Source organism: Peromyscus californicus, unplaced genomic scaffold (genome assembly GCF_007827085.1).
Source record: "Peromyscus californicus insignis strain IS unplaced genomic scaffold, ASM782708v3 Scaffold_11__1_contigs__length_118956290, whole genome shotgun sequence".
Taxonomy (NCBI): Eukaryota; Metazoa; Chordata; class Mammalia; order Rodentia; family Cricetidae; genus Peromyscus; species Peromyscus californicus.
Window position 1 is genome coordinate 104000569 of NW_026294402.1, and position 19433 is coordinate 104020001.

The 19433-nt window shown below is 45.5% G+C and overlaps 1 protein-coding gene across 12 annotated transcripts; it reads left to right on the plus strand.

The window, feature by feature from the left end:
- Positions 1-6188: 6188 nt before the first annotated feature.
- On the plus strand, positions 6189-17757 carry Nme6 (NME/NM23 nucleoside diphosphate kinase 6). Of its 12 annotated transcripts, none has more exons than XM_052721532.1 (6): positions 6189-6292; positions 10456-10552; positions 14587-14689; positions 15780-15819; positions 16577-16737; positions 17110-17757. In XM_052721532.1, the coding sequence occupies exons 2-6, from the start codon at positions 10463-10465 to the stop codon at positions 17274-17276; spliced, it is 561 nt and encodes a 186-aa protein (XP_052577492.1). In that variant the 5' UTR covers positions 6189-6292; positions 10456-10462; the 3' UTR covers positions 17277-17757. The 12 variants fall into 12 exon arrangements, with proteins under 12 accessions (XP_052577492.1, XP_052577504.1, XP_052577493.1 ...); XM_052721533.1 differs by having other exon boundaries at positions 6253-6364; XM_052721534.1 differs by having other exon boundaries at positions 6287-6398.
- The last annotated feature ends 1676 nt before the right edge of the window (positions 17758-19433 follow it).

The window sequence follows — 19433 nt, forward strand, 5'->3', positions numbered from 1 at the left end:
CTTGACTGGTAAATATTTTCTCAGTTAATAAGAACCTTTTTTTTCCCTTCAAGACAGGGTTTCTGTGTAGCCCTGGCCGTTCTGGAACTCAGAGTTCTGCCTGCTTCAGTCTTCCGAGTACCAGGATTAAAGACATGCACCGTTACCACTCAGCAAGAACCTTTCAATATATCAGATATTCTATGTTCACATCCCTCCATATTTTCACACAGTGATCAAATAACCAATGAAATGCAAAATGAGGGAATAAATATCTCAGTAGCAGAAATATTTACAAATTGAGGGCTTTGGTCATAATTAAGTTGGATAGTTATCCTGTTAACTGTATAGCTCTCAGCATATCTCATAACAACTACACCATAAAAGGGATTCAGATTTTAATTATGAGTGGTTTTGCCTACATGTGTGTCTGTGTACCACAAGCATCTGTGATGCCGTAGAAGTCAGAAGAGGGTGTCATATTCCTGGAAGTAGAGGTATAGATGGGTGTGTGACACCATGAGGGTGCTAGGAATCAAACCCTGGCCCTCTATAGAGCAGTAACTGCTGAACCACCTCTCCAGCACCAAAGGTTTATTTTTTTATTTTTATTTTTTTTTTGGTTTTTTGAGACAGGGTTTCTCTGTGTAGCTTTGCGCCTTTTCCTGGATCTCGCTCTGTAGACCAGGCTGGCCTCGAACTCACAAAGATCCGCCTGCCTCTGCCTCCCGAGTGCTGGGATTAAAGGCGGGCGCCACCACCGCCCGGCCAAAGGTTTATATTTATTTTTATTTTTATTTTTTTTTTTTTTTCAGAACTGAGGACCGAACCCTGGGCGTTGCGCTTGCTAGGCAAGCGCTCTACCACTGAGCTAAATCCCCAACCCCTTATTTTTATTTTTAAATTATGGGAATGTGTCTAGATGTGGATATGTGCAGGTGCCCACAAAAGCCAGAGGCACTGGACCCCTGGAACTTGAGTTACAGGTGGTTGAGCTACCTGACTTGGATCCTCTGCAAAATCAGACATGCTCTTAACCACTGAACTGTCTCCAGCTTGGAATTCAGAGTTTTATTGAAAGAAAATTTGTTGAGCATGATATTGGAGTGATTCCTGGTGATGGTAGTGTTTCTCTCTACTTCTCAGTAAGGTATCTAAGGCTCAAAACAAACTTGAGCTGGGTCTGATGGAGCAGATCTGCAATCCTAGCTACATGGGAGACTGAGACAGAAGAACTGCAAATTCAAGGCATGCCTAGGCTATAGTTTCGGAACAGCCTGGGAAATTGTGGTGTACATATAGCTCTCCGGTAGAGTATTTACCCAGCATGTACAAGGTTCCCCAAACAGCACAGTATTGGTGGGGGTTTTAACTCTTTTTTGGGGGGCCCGCCACCCAGCTACCAAATAGATCACACATAGAGGCTTATTCTTTTTTTTTTTTTTGGTTTTTCGAGACAGGGTTTCTCTGTGTAGCTTTGCGCCTTTCCTGGAACTCACTTGGTAGCCCAGGCTGGCCTCGAACTCACAGAGATCCGCCTGGCTCTGCCTCCCGAGTGCTGGGATTAAAGGCGTGCGCCACCACCGCCCAGCGAGGCTTATTCTTAATTATGAATGCCTGGCCTTAACTTAGCTTAGTTTCTTGCCAGCTTTCCTTAACTAAAATTATCCCGTCTACCTTTTCCCTCTGGGGTTTTCCCATTCTTTTCTGTAAATATTATCCTTACTCCATTGCTGGTTGTGTAGCTGGGTGGCTGGCCCCTGGAGTCCTCCTCCTTCTCTGGCTGCTAGCTCTTTTTTCCCAGATTTCTCCTTCTATATATACTCTCTGCCTACCAACCCTGCCTATCCTTTCTTATAGCTAGAGTTTTCCTGCCTGGCCCACAGTCAGGACAAATCTCTCTCACCTGCCAGTCCCACAGCCCCTCAGACCCAACCAAGTAAACACAGAGACTTATATTGGTTGCAAACTGTATGGCCATGGCAGGCTTCTTGCTAACTGTTCTTACAGCTTAAATTAATCCACTTCCATTAATCTATACCTTGCCACATGGCTCGTGGCTTACCGGTATCTTCACATGCTGTTTCTCATCATGGCGGCTGGCAGTGTCTCTCTGACTCAGCCTTCCACTTCCCAGCTTTATTCTCCTCCTTGTCCCACCTACACTTCCTGCCTAGCCAATGGCCAGTGTTTTATTTATTGACTAATTAGCAACACATTTGCCATACAGAACATCCCACAGCACTTTCTCCTGCCTTGTTATTGGCCAGTTCTTTATTTGACCATCAGGTGTGTTAGATAAGCACAGTAACACAGCTTCACAGAGTTAAACAAATACAACATAAACAAAAGTAACACACCTTAAAATAATATTCTACTACAACACAGAATCAACAAAACGACAACAAAATGCCTGAGAAGTATATTTCTATTTCATTAAAAAACAAAACATCGCTGGGCGGTGGTGGCGCACGCCTTTAATCCCAGCACTCGGGAGGCAGAGCCAGGCAAATCTCTGTGAGTTCGAGGCCAGCCTGGGCTACCAAGTGAGTTCTAGGAAAAGGCCCAAAGCTGCACAGAGAAACCCTGTCTCGAAAAACCAAAACCAAAAAAAACAAACCAAACCCAAACAAACAAACAAAAACATCTTGCAGACTGCTAAGGGGGAAAAAGTCAGCAAGTCTTACCCAGCTGTGAACCCTGTGAACTATAATAGTGACTAGCATGGCAAGGTATGCCCCGTGAGTGCCATAGTGGCACAAGCAGATGGGGGTTGAAGGCCTACTTCATAAGAGGCAGCACATGCCTGGTACTGTAAATCTGGCCAAGGGAGTGCAAATATCCTAAGAGCCAGAGGACCAGGCTGCCTGCTGCAAGATGGTGTCTTCTAACCATGGCAGGGAAACTGCACCCAGGAAATATCAACACTATTTTCCTAGAAGAGACCTGCACAATTGCGAAACCAGTTGACATGCCAAGATAGATGAAGAAATTCCGTAAGTCCCCACCCCTAGGTTACCAATGCCAGCTGAGACCATCAGTTTTCTGCAGGCACAAGCTCCCTGATCTCCTATCCAATCTCAAGTGTTTAGCCCTACCTGTGTACATACGAGCAGTCAGTATGTTTTATAAAGTTATAGACAGTTGTGAGGCACCATGTGAGCTGTGGGAGCTGAGCCCAGGTCCTCTGCAAGAGCAGCAAGTGGTCTTAACCATTGAGCCATCTCTCCAGCCCCTAATTTATTTTATTATATTTGTTTGTGTGTGCACATGCACACCACAGCACACACATGGAGGTCAGAGGACAACCTGAGGATGAGGGGTGATTCTCTCTTTATACCATATGGATCCTGGGGATGGTACTCCGGTCATCAAGCTTGGTGGCAATTGCTTTTATCTACAGATCCATCTTGCCAGCCCATTATTAACCTCTTAATAGTTGATTTTTCCCAATTGAGTGTAGACTCACAAAATGGAGACTGAAAAACTACCATGGGAGGGATGAGAGGGAGATCTGTAGTTGGTATGTAAAATGAATTTAAAAAATTTTTTAATATTTTTAATTAAAAAAAAAAGCTACCATAGAATTTCCTGAAGATGTAGGTGCAAAATAATGCTCTGATATCATCCATGTTTTGGTAATGATATAGATGCTTATTGTTATTGTTGTTGTTTCAAGTGAAGCTCCTAAGTTTCATATTGAAGTAACAGAGTCAGAAGACAGGCATATTTGGTTCCCACATTAAACTACAGTCTCTAACAGCTCCTTAGATTATCAATAGACCTAACAATTTGACCTCCACCTACCTGCCATTCTTTTTTTTTTTTTTTTTTTTTTTTGGTTTTTCGAGACAGGGTTTCTCTCTGTGTAGCTTTGGCGCCTTTCCTGGATCTCACTCTGTAGACCAGGCTGGCCTCGAGCTCGGAGAGATCTGCCTGGCTCTGCCTCCCGAGTATTGGGTCTAAAGGCGTGCACCACCACCGCCCGCATTTTTTTTTTTTTTTTTTTTTTTTTTTTTTTTTTGGTTTTTCGAGACAGGGTTTCTCTGTGTAGCTTTGCGCCTTTCCTGGAACTCACTTGGTAGCCCAGGCTGGCCTCGAACTCACAGAGATCCACCTGGCTCTGCCTCCCGAGTGCTGGGATTAAAGGCGTGCGCCACCACCGCCCGGCTCGCATTTTTTTTTTAATTAAGAAATTTTCTATTCATTTTACATACCAACCACAGATCCCCCTCAACTCCCTCCTCCCGCCCCTGCCATTCCTTTTTGTTGGTTCTTTTTGGTTTTTGTTTTAATTTGTTTATTTTTATTTTATATGCATTGGTGTTTTGCCTGTATGTATATCTGAGAATGCCAGTTCCCCTGGAACTGGAGTTCCAGAGTTGTTAGCTGCCAGATGGGTGCTGGGAATTGAACCCGGGTCCTCTGAAAGAGCAGTCAGTGCTCTTAATCGATGAGCCATCTCTCCAACCCTTGTTTTTGTTTTTCAAGATAGGACCATACTATGTAGCTCTGGTTGTCCTGAAATTCACTATGTGGACCAGGCTGGCTTTGAATTCATAGAGATCTGCCTGCCTCTGTGCCCCCCAATCCCCCAGAGCTGGTATTAAAGGTGTGTGCCACCACCACCACCCAGCTTCTTTGTTGGTTCTTTTTTTTTTTTTTTTTTTTTTTTTTTGGTTTTTCGAGACAGGGTTTCTCTGTGTAGCTTTGCGCCTTTTTCCTGGAACTCACTTGGTAGCCCAGGCTGGCCTCGAACTCACAGAGATCCGCCTGGCTCTGCCTCCCGAGTGCTGGGATTAAAGGCGTGCGCCACCACCGCCCGGCTCTTTGTTGGTTCTTAACACCAGTTCTGAATAAACTACATTTGACCTACTCCCCACCCCCCACACACACACCAGTCAGGGTTTCTCTGTGTATAACTCCTGGCTGTCCTGGAACTCACTCTGTAGACCAGGGTGGCCTCAAATTCACAGAGATCTGCTTGCCTCTCCCTCCTGGGTACTGGGGTTAAAGGTGTGCGCCACTACCGCTGGGCTATGCCCTTACTTTTATTATGCTGGTTTGTTGTTGAGAATGGTCGAAACAACCACTAATTATGCAACTAGTCTTCCACTGTGTATGTGTTTTATGTGCATGTAGAAACCACACAGGCTGAAGAAAAACTGAGTTAGGACAATCATTTTAAAGCTAGAGAAGTCTCATACTCCAGAGGTACATTAACGAGGATGAACAATAGAAAAATTGGGCTTGGTCCATGTGGAAAGTAAAACTAAAGCAATGTCTGACTATGGTTAATCTCACCCTGTGAAAACAGAAATGGACTCATGCCTTCAACAGCCAGACAGATAGAAAGACTATCAAGACTGGAGAAGGTTCAGTGTTTACGAACACTCACAGATGGTGCAGAGGAGTTGGGTTTGATACCCAGCACCCACATGGCTCACAAACACCTGTAACTCCAGTCTCAGGTGAATGATCTTCTGGCCTCTATTACTAACAGGCACACACATGCTACTCGGACATACATACAGGCAAAATACCATACATATAAAATAAATAAATGGATTTCATGCTGGAGAGATAGCTCAGCAGTTAAGAGCACTGGCTGCTCTTCCTGAGCACCCAAGTGTAAGCTCAAAATCATCTTTAACTCCAGTTCTAACGGATCCAGCACCCTCTCTGGGCTCCATGGGCACCTGGCATGCATGTGGGTTAACATAAAAAAAATTTTAAGGTTTTTTTTTTTTTTTAATAAATGGGCCAGGCGGTGGTGGCACACGCCTTTAATCCCAGACTGGTCTACAAAGAGAGTTCCAGGACAGCCGGACTACACAGAAAAACACTATCTCGAAAGATAATAAAAGAAAGAAAAAAAGGGACTTTCCTGGGGAAGACATCTTGTGTAAACAAGCTGTCTGTCAGCACTGCAGCCCCGCCTTCCAACATTCCAGGAGTGCAATGTCGGAGCACCCAAGTCCTAAAGTTAAATGAGCAAGTTTTGAAGGGATTATTGTTCCCTCTCAATCTCAGTCACGCACACCGCCGCTACGCAGTAGAACACACACACACACACACACGGACACACACGGACACACACGGACACACACACACACACACACACACACACACACACACACACACGGACACACACACACACACACACACGACACACGGCCGCTAGGCAGTAGGACCCTAGGAGGGCTGCCCGGCAACGTGCCTGAAGGACCCCAAAGGGCCCCCGCAGGCTAACTAGCTCAGTGCCTGCTGGTCTAGAGCGTTGCCGGGAGGACCAGGTTCCTGGGAGGATCAGGTGAACACCCTGATCTGCACTGGATCTTTGAAGACCCAGGCCTGCATTGGAGCCGGGGCAGCTGAGTTTGGGGTGGGCTTTGGCCCGGTGTAGAGAAGCCCAGATCGTAAGGTTTGAAGCCTAGAATGTGGAGGTAGTAGGCGGTTCCGGAGTCCAGACTTCGGTGGGGGCGTGGCCACAGAAGTGGGGTCGAAGTGGTGTGGATGGGTCAGCAAGTACGTGACTATCGTGGGAGTAAAAAAAATGGCCTCAGGTGGCGGGCAGCTGGTAAAATTTTAACTGTCTGATAGGGTGACCTTTGAGTCAAGCCACTTTCTTTCTTTCTTTTTTTTTTTTTTTATTTATTTTCTTTGGTTTTGGGAGACAAGTTTTCTTAGTGTAACCGCTCTGTCTGTCCTGGAACTCGCTGTGTAGACCAGGCTGGCTTCGAATTCACAGAGATCCTCCTGCCTTTCTTTACATGACAGCATTTTCTTGTAAACCAATAGCTGACAGCCCTAACCAACGGGCGTTTGTAGAGGAACCACACCCCCTCTATAGGTCACCTGTCCTTTCTTGGAGACCTCTTAACAGCTTGGTCCTGGGATGGCTGGATCAAGTTCATGCACTGATTCATCCAGCTAAATACTGTGGAAAGCCAGATACATACTGGGGACCCTGTGTAGGAATAAGGTGAGGATGGTGAACGAAACAGACCCCTGCTTTCATGAAGCGGGGCTTTAATGGAGAAGATGTAGCTGAAAGAAGCACCTGAGCCCTGAAAGTCTGACTGGAGAAGTGAGCTGGGTGCAAATGGGCAAAGAGGACATATCGGGGAAGCAGACGAGCGATGGAGACACTTCCTTACACAAAGCTTGTCAGGCTAGAAAGGCATGGGACTGAAAAAGCCTATGAAACTGGAGCGAAAGAGTTAAGGGTTGTGGGGCTCCAGATGAAGCCAAAGAAGTTCAAGTCTTCTGGGACCAGAAGACCCAGGGACCAGAGCGGGTTAAAGTCTGGGTCTTCAAAAATCAAAATACTGAAGAGGGTTGAGGAGGGGACTGTATAATTAGCTTTTATTGCTGTGGCTTCTGTAGAACAGATTTCGAGAGTGTCAAGAGTAAAAGCCTAGACACCATTGAGGAGGGTGTCACAGAAGTCCCAAAGGAAGTTAAAAGGAAGAGGTTTGTATGGACTTTGAGATATAGTATATAGGTAAGACTTTTAGAACTTGTGTGGAGGTGGGGAGTTGGGAACTGGAGGGCTAAAGGACATCCCCATGTATACTTTGCCGTGTTATCATCTAGAATGTTATTAGGTGAAGTGGGTATGCTGATCCTGTACTGCTTAGATTGAGCTTGGCTACATAGTTTGAATGGAACATCCAGTAATCAGCTGTAGAGAAGACGTGAGTAGAGGAGACCTTAGCATGGTTTCTTTGTTTCGGCTGCCCCTGGCACCACCATGACTGGCTGAGCTATGTGCAGGCTTTAGGAATGAGATCATCTGATTCTGCCCTGCACATGTGGCCAGACACCTCTGTGTTTGCTAACAGGTTAGAGATGATATTTGAGGCCGTGCTTGGTCTGGTATGGTTTGGTCAGGGTCTGGCTGTGTAGTTCAGCTGTGCAGTCAGCCTCTAAGTGCTAGAATTGCAGGTATGTGCCTTTGCTCCCAGCTGACATCTTTCCTCCTACAAAAGTGGTTTTTCACATGTAAGTAGAATTTCGCAGTTGGAAGTGACCTCTGATGCTTAACCAAGTCTAGAAATATTGTCTGTTATGTTGTTTCCACAATTATTGATTGAAATCACTTACAAAATATTGAGCCGGGCGGTGGTGGCGCACGCCTTTAATCCCAGCACTCGGGAGGCAGAGCCAGGCGGATCTCTGTGAGTTCGAGGCCAGCCTGGACTACCAAGTGAGTTCCAGGAAAGGCGCAAAGCTACACAGAGAGACCCTGTCTCGAAAAACAAAAAAAAAAAAATAAAAAATATTGAACACTGGGAATATAAGGGTGAATAGAAATAAGGCTATGCTGTCAGTTCATTTGATCAGTAACATCGACTTGAGCCTCTTTGTGCCACATACTGTTGAAGCTGCTTCACATACAAAGAGGTTCAGCCAGGCCATGACCTCGCAGTTGTCTAAGTCTGTTGACTGAGGACAGCTGAGCATGTTAACAGATGTAGTTTGGGCAGAGGAGACCATCCATAATACTAGATAAGAGATGGTGTGTGTTGGCTCAGAGGTTAAGAGCACTGGCTGCTCTTCCAGAGGTCCTGAGTTCAATCCCCAGCAACCACATGGTGGCTCACAACCATCTGTAATGAGATCTGGTGCCCTCTTCTGGCGTGCAGGTACATGCAAGCAAGCAGAACACTGTAGCTAGTTTTCCTGCCTGGTCCACAGTCAGGACAAATCTCTCTCACCTGCCAGTCCCACAGCCACTCAAACTCAACCAAGTAAACACAGAGACTTATATTGGTTAAAAGCTGTATGGCCGTGGCAGGCTTCTTGCTATCTGTTCTTACAGCTTAAATTAATCCATTTCCATTAATCTATACCTTGCCACATGGCTCGTGGCTTACCGGCATCTTCACATGCTGTTTCTCATCCTGGCGGCTGGCAGTGTCTCTCTGACTCAGCCTTCCACTTCCCAGCTTTATTCTCCTCCTTGCCCCGCCTACACTTCCTGCCTAGCCAATGGCCAATCAGTGTTTTATTTATTGACTAATCAGCAACACATTTGCCATACAGAATATCCCACAGCAGAACACTGTGTATAGATAATAAATAAATCTTTAAAAAAAAAAAAAAAAAAAGAGATGGTGTGTGGCCCTGAAGCCTTTTTATTATCCACTGGCAGCTTAATTTTTTTGTCAGTCAGTCTTCCAACCCTACTGTGTAGATGGAAGATCACTGTGGGAATAGGACCTTACAACAGTCATTATTGATGCTTGTTTTTGCTCTTTTCCGGGAGCCTGCCATCCAGCTCCCAAATAAATTCACACGTGGAGACTTATTCTTAATTATGAATATCCGACCTTAGCTTGGCTTAGTTTCTAGCCAGCTTTCCTTAACTTAAATTATCCCGTCTACCTTTTGCCTCTGGGCTTTTCCCATTCTCTTACTTCCATAAATCTTAACTCTTACTTGCTGGTTGTGTAGCTGGGTGACTGGTCCCTGGAGTCCTCCTCCTTCTCTGGCTGCTAGATCTTTTTACTTCTTCCTCCCAGATTTCTCCCTCTTCATATTCTCTCTGCCTGCCAGCCCCGCCTATCCTTTCTCCTGCCTTGCTATTGGCCAGTTCTTTGGTTTTTTTTTTTGTTTTGTTTTTTGTTTTTTTTTTTTTTTTGGTTTTTTGAGACAGGGTTTCTCTGTGTAGCTTTGCGCCTTTCCTGGAACTCACTTGGTAGCCCAGGCTGGCCTCGAACTCACAGAGATCCGCCTGGCTCTGCCTCCCAAGTGCTGGGATTAAAGGCGTGAGCCACCACCGCCCGGCTATTGGCCAGTTCTTTATTAGACCATCAGGTATGTTAGACAAGCACAGTAACACAGCTTTGCAGAGTTAAACATAAACAAAAGTAACATACCTTAAAATAATATTCTACTACACATTGTAGTCTTTTATTTTATTTTTGTTTTTTCTTTGAGACAGGGTTTCTCTGTATAACAGCTCTGGCTGTCCTGGAACTCGCTTTGTAGACCAAAATCACTTCAAACTCATAGAGATCTGCCTGTCTCTGCCTCCTGAGAGCTGGGATTAAAGGCATGTGCCACCACTGCCCAGCTAAGTCATTGTAGTCTTCAGGCTAGACTGTTTAAGAGTAGACATCATAAACCTTATTAAAAACACAAAAGAGTTTAGAAGATATGAAAGTATTGGCAAAATCAGGTGGCAGTATCAACTTACATTTCTCTTCAATGGAGAACTCCCTGATGCATTTATACTAGCAGCATAACCCAGACTGTATGTCTCACAGGGTAACCTGAGTGTCCCCTCTACAATTTCATGCGTGCAAATAGGCAAATGAATAGGTATCATATACAGCCTTATAACAACCAAACGATCTGTGAGTCTTGGGTAAAGGCCTTGGTTGACTTGCAAGGCTAGATGGCCTCCAGGATAGAAGAGGCTGAGAGCGCAACACTGTGGTCCTTAATTCAACTCTCTGATGGCAGGGGTGAGATGACCTCCATCTTGCGAAGTCCTCAGGCTCTCCAGCTCACACTAGCCCTGATCAAGCCTGATGCAGTTGCCCACCCACTGATTCTGGAGGTAAGAATGAACCCTATGCCTCCACTGCCCTGTTTCAGGTGCCACAGGACCAACTGTGACAGTTAACAACTCAGTCATGTGCTAGATGCTGAGGTTGAAAAGTAGATGGATCAGCTTCATTGTTCAGCAGATAAAGGCTTGAGTGTGAGCCATGGATCTCACATGGTGGAAGGAGAGAGCCAACTCTTGCAAGTTGTCATCTGACCTACACACACACACACACACACACATAAATAAGAAAAGCTAGCTGAGGAGACTGAAGAGATGGCTCAATGGTTAGGAGCACTGGCTCCTCTTCCAGAGGACCTGGGTTCAATTCCCAGCACCCATATGGCAGCTCACAACTGTCTGTAACTCCAGTTCTAGGGGATCTGACACCCTCACACAGACATGCATGCAAGCAAAACACCAAAGCACATAAAAAATAAATAAATTTTTTAAAAAAGAAAAGAATAGCCAGCTGGGTATGGTGGCAAGGCAGAGACAGGTGGATCTCTGTGAGTTCCAGGACAGCCAGAGCTACACAGAGAAACCCTGTCTCAAAAACAAAACAAAAAAAATAAAAGAAAGAAAGAAAGAAAGAGGGGTTGGGGATTTAGCTCAGTGGTAGAGCGCTTGCCTAGCAAGCACAAGGCCCTGGGTTCGGTCCTCAGCTCCAGGAAAAAAAAAAAAAGAATACCCTTAAGAAAGAAAGAAAGGGGCTGGACAGATGGCTCAGTGGTTAAGAGCACTGACTGCTCTTCCAGAGGTCCTGAGTTCAATTCCCAGTAACCACATGGTGGCTCACAACCATCTGTAATGAGGTCTGGTGCCCTCTTCTGGCCTGCAGGGACACATGCAGGCAGAATACTGTATACATAATAAATAAATAAATCTTTAAAAAAAAAAAAAAAGAAAGAAAGAAAGAAAGAAAGAAAAGGAGAGCTAAGAGATGGACTGACCCTAAGAACACTATACTCTTAGAGAGTTAGGACATATATAAAGTACAAGAAACATTTTTTTTTGCAGTATTTTATATTTTTATTTATTTTACATGAGTTCTGGGGATTTGAATTCAAGTCCTCATGCCTGCACAGCAAATGCTCTTACCCACTGAACCATCTTCCTGCATCAATTGTGTAGCTACAGCGGGCCTGAAATTCACTCTGTAGACCAGGCTGACCTAGAACTCAGAGATCCACCTGCCTCTGCCTCCAGAGTGCTAGGATTAAAGATGTATTCCACCATGCCCAGCCCCAATTTAAAAAAAAAGGAAAACTCTAGTCTCTGTGTGTGTGTTATATTAGTTTATCTAATATATATATATATTAGTTTATCTATATAAACTAATATATATAAGTTTAATATATATATAAATATATTTATATATATTAAACTAATGAATATAAATAAATAATATATAAATAAATGTTATTATATATTTATTATATATAAAATTATATATTAATTTATCTAATATATATTAGTTTATCTAATATATATATATATATATATATATATATAATTTTGTTTTTGTTTTTCAAGACAGAGTTTCTCTGTGTAACAGCTCTGGCTGTCCTGGAACTCACTTTGTAGACCAGGCTGGCCTCAAACTCACAGAGATCCACCTGCCTCTGCCTCCCAAGTGTTGGGATTAAAGGGATGCACTGTCATGCCCAGCCTGTATTTTTAAACAAATTATACTAGTTTAAGCTAATTTGATAGCTTAAAACAGCTCATTTCAGACTGGAGAGATGGCTCAGCACTTAAGAGCACTGGTTGCTCTTCTAGAGGACCTGGGTTTGGTTCCCAGCACCTACATGGTGGCTCATAACCATCTATAACTCCAGTTCCAAGGAATCCAACACCCTTTTCTGGCTTCCTCAGACGCTAGGCACATATACACTACACAGAAATACATACAGGCAAAACACTCATAAGATAATAAAAATACTTTTCTAAAAGAGTACATGTTTTTTGTCTCCCAATTCCATAGTTTAGAGGTCAGTAGGTTTTCCTGGGTTATCTCCTGCTTAGAGTCTCTGGAGACCAAAGACAAGCTGTGGACTGCCTGGGCCCTTACACAGAGTGTCTAGGGATTTCCCACCTCCAGGATTGCTAATGCTAGTGCTCACTAGCTTTCGGGCAGGAAGGACTCAGTTTCTGAGATAACCCACACTCCTCACACGTGCGGTGCTGTAGCTAATCCTTCATGTTTTTCTGACCTCTCTAGCTTTCAGCCCCTGGCCAGAGAAAAGTGCTTTTACAGGGCTTGTGTGACTTTGATTTAGGTTTGTTTGGTTGTTATACGTGTGTACGAGAGAGAGAGAGCGTGTGTGTGCCATGATGAGTGTGGAGGCCAGAGGACAACTTCACGGGAGTTGGTTCTTGCCTTCCACGGTGTGGATCCTGGGGGTTGAATTTGGGTCCTTAGGTTTAACAGCAAGTGCCTTTACCCACTGAACCATCTCGCTGGCCCCTTAGGTGACTATTTAGTCCCACCAGGTGAAACTCCCTTCTAGCTAAAGCAGAATCAACTGATTAGTAACCGAAATGTATCTGTAAAATTCCCTTTGTTGTGTGCTGTGACTTAATCATGTTTGTCACACTCACAGGCCTGAGGAAGGGTGGAAAACCTGAGCTGAGGAGCAGTACCTGGAAATCATTACTACCATTTGGGATGGTAGAGTGAACAAGACTGACAAGAAGGAGACTATAGAAATAGACAAGACAAGGGCAGAATGACAGCAAAATATCAGTGAATTCTAGGAGTTAGGAAATGCTTCTTCTTCTTCTTCTTCTTTTTTTTCAAGACAGGGTTTCTCTGTGTTGTTTTGGTGCCAGTCCTGGAACTCACTCTGTACACCAGGCTGGCCTTGAACTCACAGAGATCCACCATCTCTGCCTCCCGAGTGCTGGGATGAAAGGCATGTGCCACCACCGCCCAGCCTGGAATTGCTTCTAATAAGAACAAGGCAGACAGGCCAGGCAGTGGTGGCGCACGCCTTTCATCCCAGCCCTGGGGAGGCAGAGGCAGGTGGATCTCTGAGTTTGAGGCCAGCCTGGTCTACAGAGTGAGTTCCGGGACAGGCAGGGCTACACAGAGAAACACAAGAAACTCTGTCTCAAAAAAAAGGAAGACGGCAGACAAAAGGAAGGGGTCATTTGGTACTCTGCCTACTGTAAGGTTGGTAACTCGGGGCTTCTTAGAGTGTGTAGCACAGAGGCCGCGCAGGAAGCGTACAGCGCTCTAGAATGGTATGAGGACCCAGGCCTCCGAGGATGAGCAAGCAGTGATTAACGCCAGGAGGAGGTCAGACGAGAGATGCTGAAGCAGGGATGGCTGCCTGGACGGTGCAACCAGAGAAGTGGAAGAGGGCAAGGGCAGTGTAGCCTTGAGTGCTAGACTAAAGGGCATACACCTTGTCCCACAGTAGAAACCACCCAGAACTCTCTGACCAAAGCATACCACGTAAATAAGTTGAGTTTTTCATCAAATGTGATGGTTTAGAATGAATGAGAGAAACTGAGGACAGGACCATTAAAAAGACTTGTATGGTGTTCTGTGTGGTGGGGCCTAGGGACATTACTTCTTGTCCCCATGTACCCCAGGTTCATACTCTGGTAGTATATCTGAGGTCTTGACCCACCATGTTAATCAGCTTTTTGCCACTGGGCCATACTTAAAAGAAGGGAAGATGCTTTTTTGCCTCAGAGGTTCACAGATTGTAGTCTGTAGCGCCTGGTCCTGTCTCCTTGAGCCTATGCTGAGGGAGAACATTGTGGTGAGTTCTCACAGCATGGCCTGGGATGTGAAGAGTGGACAGGCTGAGTTCCGGTTCCCCTTCAAGAGCACACGCCTAGTGATACTTTCTTCAGGAAGGCCCACCTTCTGAAGTTTCCATGGCCATCAGCTGTCTTCACACATGAGCTTCGGGGGGGGGGGGGGGGGGGTTGAAGGGTACTTAATATCTAGACCATAGCACCCATCCACAGGACAGACACTTTAAGTGATCCCCTTAGACAATCATATCTCCGTGATGTTTGTTTTCCAGGCTGTTCACCAGCAGATTCTGAGCAACAAGTTCCTCATTGTACGGATGAGAGAGCTGCAGTGGAAGAGAGAAGACTGCCGGAGGTTTTACCGAGAGCATGAAGGTGAGGCTGGGTCTGCGTTACAGCGCCCCAACCCCGTGTGTGTGTGTGTGCGTGTGAGTGTGTGTGTGTGTGCGCGCGCGCGTGTGAGTGTATGTGCGTGCGCGTGAGTGTGCGTGTGAGCGTGCGCGTGAGTGTGCGTGTGTGTGAGTGAGTGTGAGTGTGTGTGTGAGAGTGTGTGTGTGCGCGCGCGCGCGTGTGAGTGTGTGTGTGTGTGTGTGCGTGCGTGTGTGCATGTGCATGTGTGCGTGCGTGTGTGCATGTAGAGGCAAGAGGACAGCCTTAGGTGTCAGTCCCAGGCACCATCTCTTCCCCACCCCCCATCAGGGCCCCATCACTGGCCTAGAACTCAACAAGTAGACTAAGCTGGCTGGTCACTGAGCTCCAAGCATCCACCTGCCTCAAACTCTCCGGCACTGGGTTTGTAAATGTGTGCCACCATGCCTGGCATTTGTATGTGTTTTCGGGAAATGAAACCCAGGCCCTCATCTTGTACTGCAGGCCCTTTACTGGCCAAGTCATCTCCCCAAACCCTATGTCTTCTTGTGTTTGTTTCTGCACAGACTTCTCAGGATAATCAGTATTTTCTTCTCCTAGGAGAGATTTCCTGTATAGTCAGAAATTTAATTATTATGTCTTGGTAATATTAGTAATTAACAATGAGTAAACATTTATCTTGTTAAACATTTCCCTAATGCTCATTATTTCATTTAATTTTTCTCAGATTTAGAAAAAGAGGTGACAGGTAGTATTCTATAACACACACACACACACACACACACACACACACACACACACACACACGCACATGCACACGCGCGCACACACACGTAGAAAGATAAAATAATTTCCCCTAATCATAGCAAGCTGATGTTGTCATATCCCAGAGCGTAGATTTGGAAGACACATTAGGGAAGTTAATGGCTTAACCAAAACTGTACAGATTGTAGTGGCAGAATCTAGATCTGCACTCAGAAATGTCAGGCTCCAAGGCTCTTGTTATTCTCTGTAAACAGGGCGGTGTTACAGGTCGTGAAAAGTGAGAAACCTCTCTTGGGCACCATGTCCTCATGAAGAAACTCTCTCTTTGCAGGGCGTTTTTTCTATCAGCGGCTGGTGGAGTTCATGGCCAGGTACTTCTAACTTTGGTCCCAACATCTTCACATGCTATGGCCTATCTCCTCTTCCCTATGAGTAGAATTGTCACTTTCATTTAATTGTCACTTTTTAAAGATGTAAAGTCTAAAGAAACTTGACTGGGGCTGGAGAAATGGCTGAGAGGTTAAGAGCACCGACTGCTCTTCCAGAGGACCCCGGTTCAATTCCCAGCACCCAAATGGCAGCTCACAACTGCCTGTAACTCCAGTTCCAGGGCATCTGACACTCTCACACCAATGCACATAAAATAAAGTTAAATAAATTATTAAAAAAAAAAAAAGAAAGAAAGAAAGAAGAGAAACTTGACTGATGCTGGACAGTGGTAGTGCACACTTTTAATCCTAGCACTCAGGAGGCAGAGGCAGGAGGATCTCTGTGAGTTTCAGGGCAGCCTGGTCTAAGAAGCCAGTTCCAAGAGAGCCAGGACTGTTACACAGAGAAACTCTATGTCTTGAAAAACCAAAAACAGAATCATGAGTGAGCTACACTGAGCCACAGGGGGTAGGTGCCTGTCCTATGGCTACCGAACCAATGGCTATGGTGGAGTGCCGGGGAATGCTGCTTAGCAACTGTGCTGATCACTTCTTGCCTCTCCCCATCACTTTCTCTTTGACACTGCTCAGTACTCACTAGAAGGGCAAAGAAATTCTCAGGACGTACAGTTCACTTTATTCTTGCCCTGTTTACAACATGTTCTAGATTAGGTGGTCAAATCCCTTCTTTTATTCTCAGTGGTCCAATCAGAGCCTACATCCTTGCCCACAAAGATGCCATCCAGCTTTGGAGAACACTGATGGGACCCACCAGAGTATTTCGAGCACGCCACATGGCCCCAGATTCAATTCGTGGGAGTTTGGGCCTCACTGACACCCGAAACACTACCCATGGCTCAGGTGAGTCTAAACCTCTTGTCTACAGCCACAAATGAGGAAGGATGTCTCGGGGTGATGAATATGCCATGTGAGGAGATTGACAGCCAGTGGTCCCTCCATTGAGCTTTGTTGCATATATTTCTGCCCTGTTATAACTGCCTCAGCCTTGTGGCCTGTGAGCTTTCTTTATTTACTCCAGTACTGAGTGGTTCAGGGTTCTGAACCGGATGTTGACTGCCTTGCCTGCCTCTACCCTACATTCTCTGTGGTAACTCTTCTCTTTCTTTTGTTTTGAGACATGGTCTTGTTTGGTTTCCTAAACCGGTCCCAATCTTGCAGTCCCCCTGCCTCAACCTCCTAAGTAGTTCTTCTCTCCCTTTCCTCTCCTCACAGACTCCGCGGTTTCCGCCAGCAGAGAGATTGCAGCTTTCTTCCCTGACTTCAGTGAACAGCGCTGGTATGAAGAGGAGGAACCGCAGCTGCGCCGTGGTCCTGTGCGCTACAGTCCAGAGGAGGGCATCCACTGTGCAGCTGAAACAGGAGGCCCAAAACCAGCCTAGTAAAGTCCTGTCAGTCTGAGGGGGATTCATGGGCTGAAGGCACTGTCTCTGCTGGACCCCATCACCTGCCCAAAGACCTAGCACATCACTGCCCAGCTGCTGTCATCTAGCTCTATCTACCTCTTCTATGGAATATTCATGAGTGTTAAGGAAGGATGGTGACTCCTCTTTTTATGTGTGTTGGGGGCGGGAGGGCAGTTGAGACAGGGTTTCTCTGTGTAACAGCTCTGGCTGTCCCAGAACTTGCTTTGTGACCAGGCTGGCCTTGAACTCACAGAGATCTGCCTGCCTCTGCCTCCCAAATGCTAGGATTAAAGGCGTGTGCCACTACCACCCAGCTGGTGACTCCTCTTTTTGCAAAGAAATGTCATCCTTCCTCCTGAAGGAGCCGGCCTGTGGACTAGCCAGGAAAATGCAGTGACTGTGTAACTAACATTTGATCTGGCGGTCTGGCTTCTTTAATAAACTCTGTGTTACTGAATCCTCCAGGCTGGTAGCACTGCTGTACAAGCTTTTCCTGTCCTTCATTGGAGTTGTGGCCTCTGCCCTGAAGCCAGGTTTCTGTGCTAACTGAAGAGAGAATCATGTAAGAATCTCTCAGTGGGTTGACTATGTAGAACATAAATGCACCCATTCACTGAGTTGAGTGTGGACTCAAAACCATGCTGTGCACTTAGTGTCTGTGTCCTGGAGGAAGATATTGTTGTTGATTTTTTTTTACTCTTTTTGGGGGGCCCACCACCCAGCTCCCAAATAAATCACACACAGAGCCTTATTCTTAATTATGAACGCCTAGCCTTAGCTTGGCTTATTTCTAGCCAGTTTTCCTTAACTTAAATTATCCCGTCTATCTTTTGCCTCTGGGCTTTTCCCATTCTCTAACTTTTGTAAATCTTACCCTTACTCCATGGCTTGCTGTGTAGCTGGGTGGCTGGCCCCTGGAGTCCTCCTCCTCCTCTGGCTGCTAGCTCTTAGATCCCTCTTCCCAGATTTCTTCTTCTATTTATACTGATATATATATATATATGCCTGCCAGCCCCTCCTGTCCTTTCTCCTACCTTGCTGTTGGCCAGTTCTTTATTAGACCGTCAGGTGTTTTACACAGACACAGTAACACAGCTTCACACACAAGAAATGAAAAACAATTTTTTTTTTTTGAGCTGAGGATCGAACCCAGGGCCTTGTGCTTGCTAGGCAAGCGCTCTATCACTGAGCTAAATCCCCAACCCGAAAAACAATTTTAAAAAAAGAAAAAAAAAAATGAGGGGTTAGAGCTGAAGAGATGGCTCAGAGGGAGCTTAGGAGCACTGATTGCTTTTCCAGAGGACCTGGATTTGGTTCCCAGCACCTACATGGCAGCTCACAACCATCTGTAACTCCAGTACCAGGGGATCTGATGCCTTATTGTGACCCAGGCACACATGTAGTACACAGACATTCAAGCAGAGAAAACACCCATATGCATAAATTTTAATTTAAAAAGTTTAAAATACATTGATTGAGTTGGTCATGGTGGCACCTTTAATCCCAGCACTGGGGAGGAATACAGAGGAGGATCTCTGAGTTCAAGGCCAGCCTGGTCTACATAGTGAGACCTTGTTTAAAAACAAAACAAAAAACATTTCTGGAAGCATCAGGTAGGAGAGTGTACAAAGTGGGAATCTGCTGTGGGCCTCAGATATTATCTGATGACATTATCAGCCTTTGGAAACTAGAGGTCTGTTTGACATTCCAAAACTATTTTACCTGACAGTCACACAGATGTTAGGTCTAACACACAGGTAAGCAATAAATGGATGTCTAGGGGCCAGAGAAATGGATCAATGGCTAAGGGCACTTGCTGCCAGGCAGTGATAGCACATGCTTTTAACCCCAGCACTTGGGATGCAGAGGCAAACTGATCTTTGTGAGTTCCAGGACAGCCAGAGCTACAGAGCAACCCTGCCCCCCCCAAAACAAAACAAAACAAAAAACAAGCACTTGCTGTTCTTGCAGAGGACCCTAAATTTAGTTCCCAGCACTCACATCTGGCAACTCACAACTGCCTGTAACTCTAGTTCAGGGGATCTGACACCTCTTCTGGCCTTTGCAGGTACCAGCAGGACATAATGCACATATATATACTCAGGTACACAAACACACACAAAATAATAGTTC

Coding starts and splice junctions, on each gene's coding strand:
- Nme6 (XM_052721525.1), top strand. CDS start 6,753: ATGACAGCATTTTCTTGTAAACCAATAGCTGACAGCCCTAACCAACGG. Junction 10,553..14,586: donor CCCACCCACTGATTCTGGAG/GTAAGAATGAAC, acceptor TTTGTTTTCCAG/GCTGTTCACCAGCAGATTCT. Junction 15,820..16,576: donor CTGGTGGAGTTCATGGCCAG/GTACTTCTAACT, acceptor TTTTATTCTCAG/TGGTCCAATCAGAGCCTACA.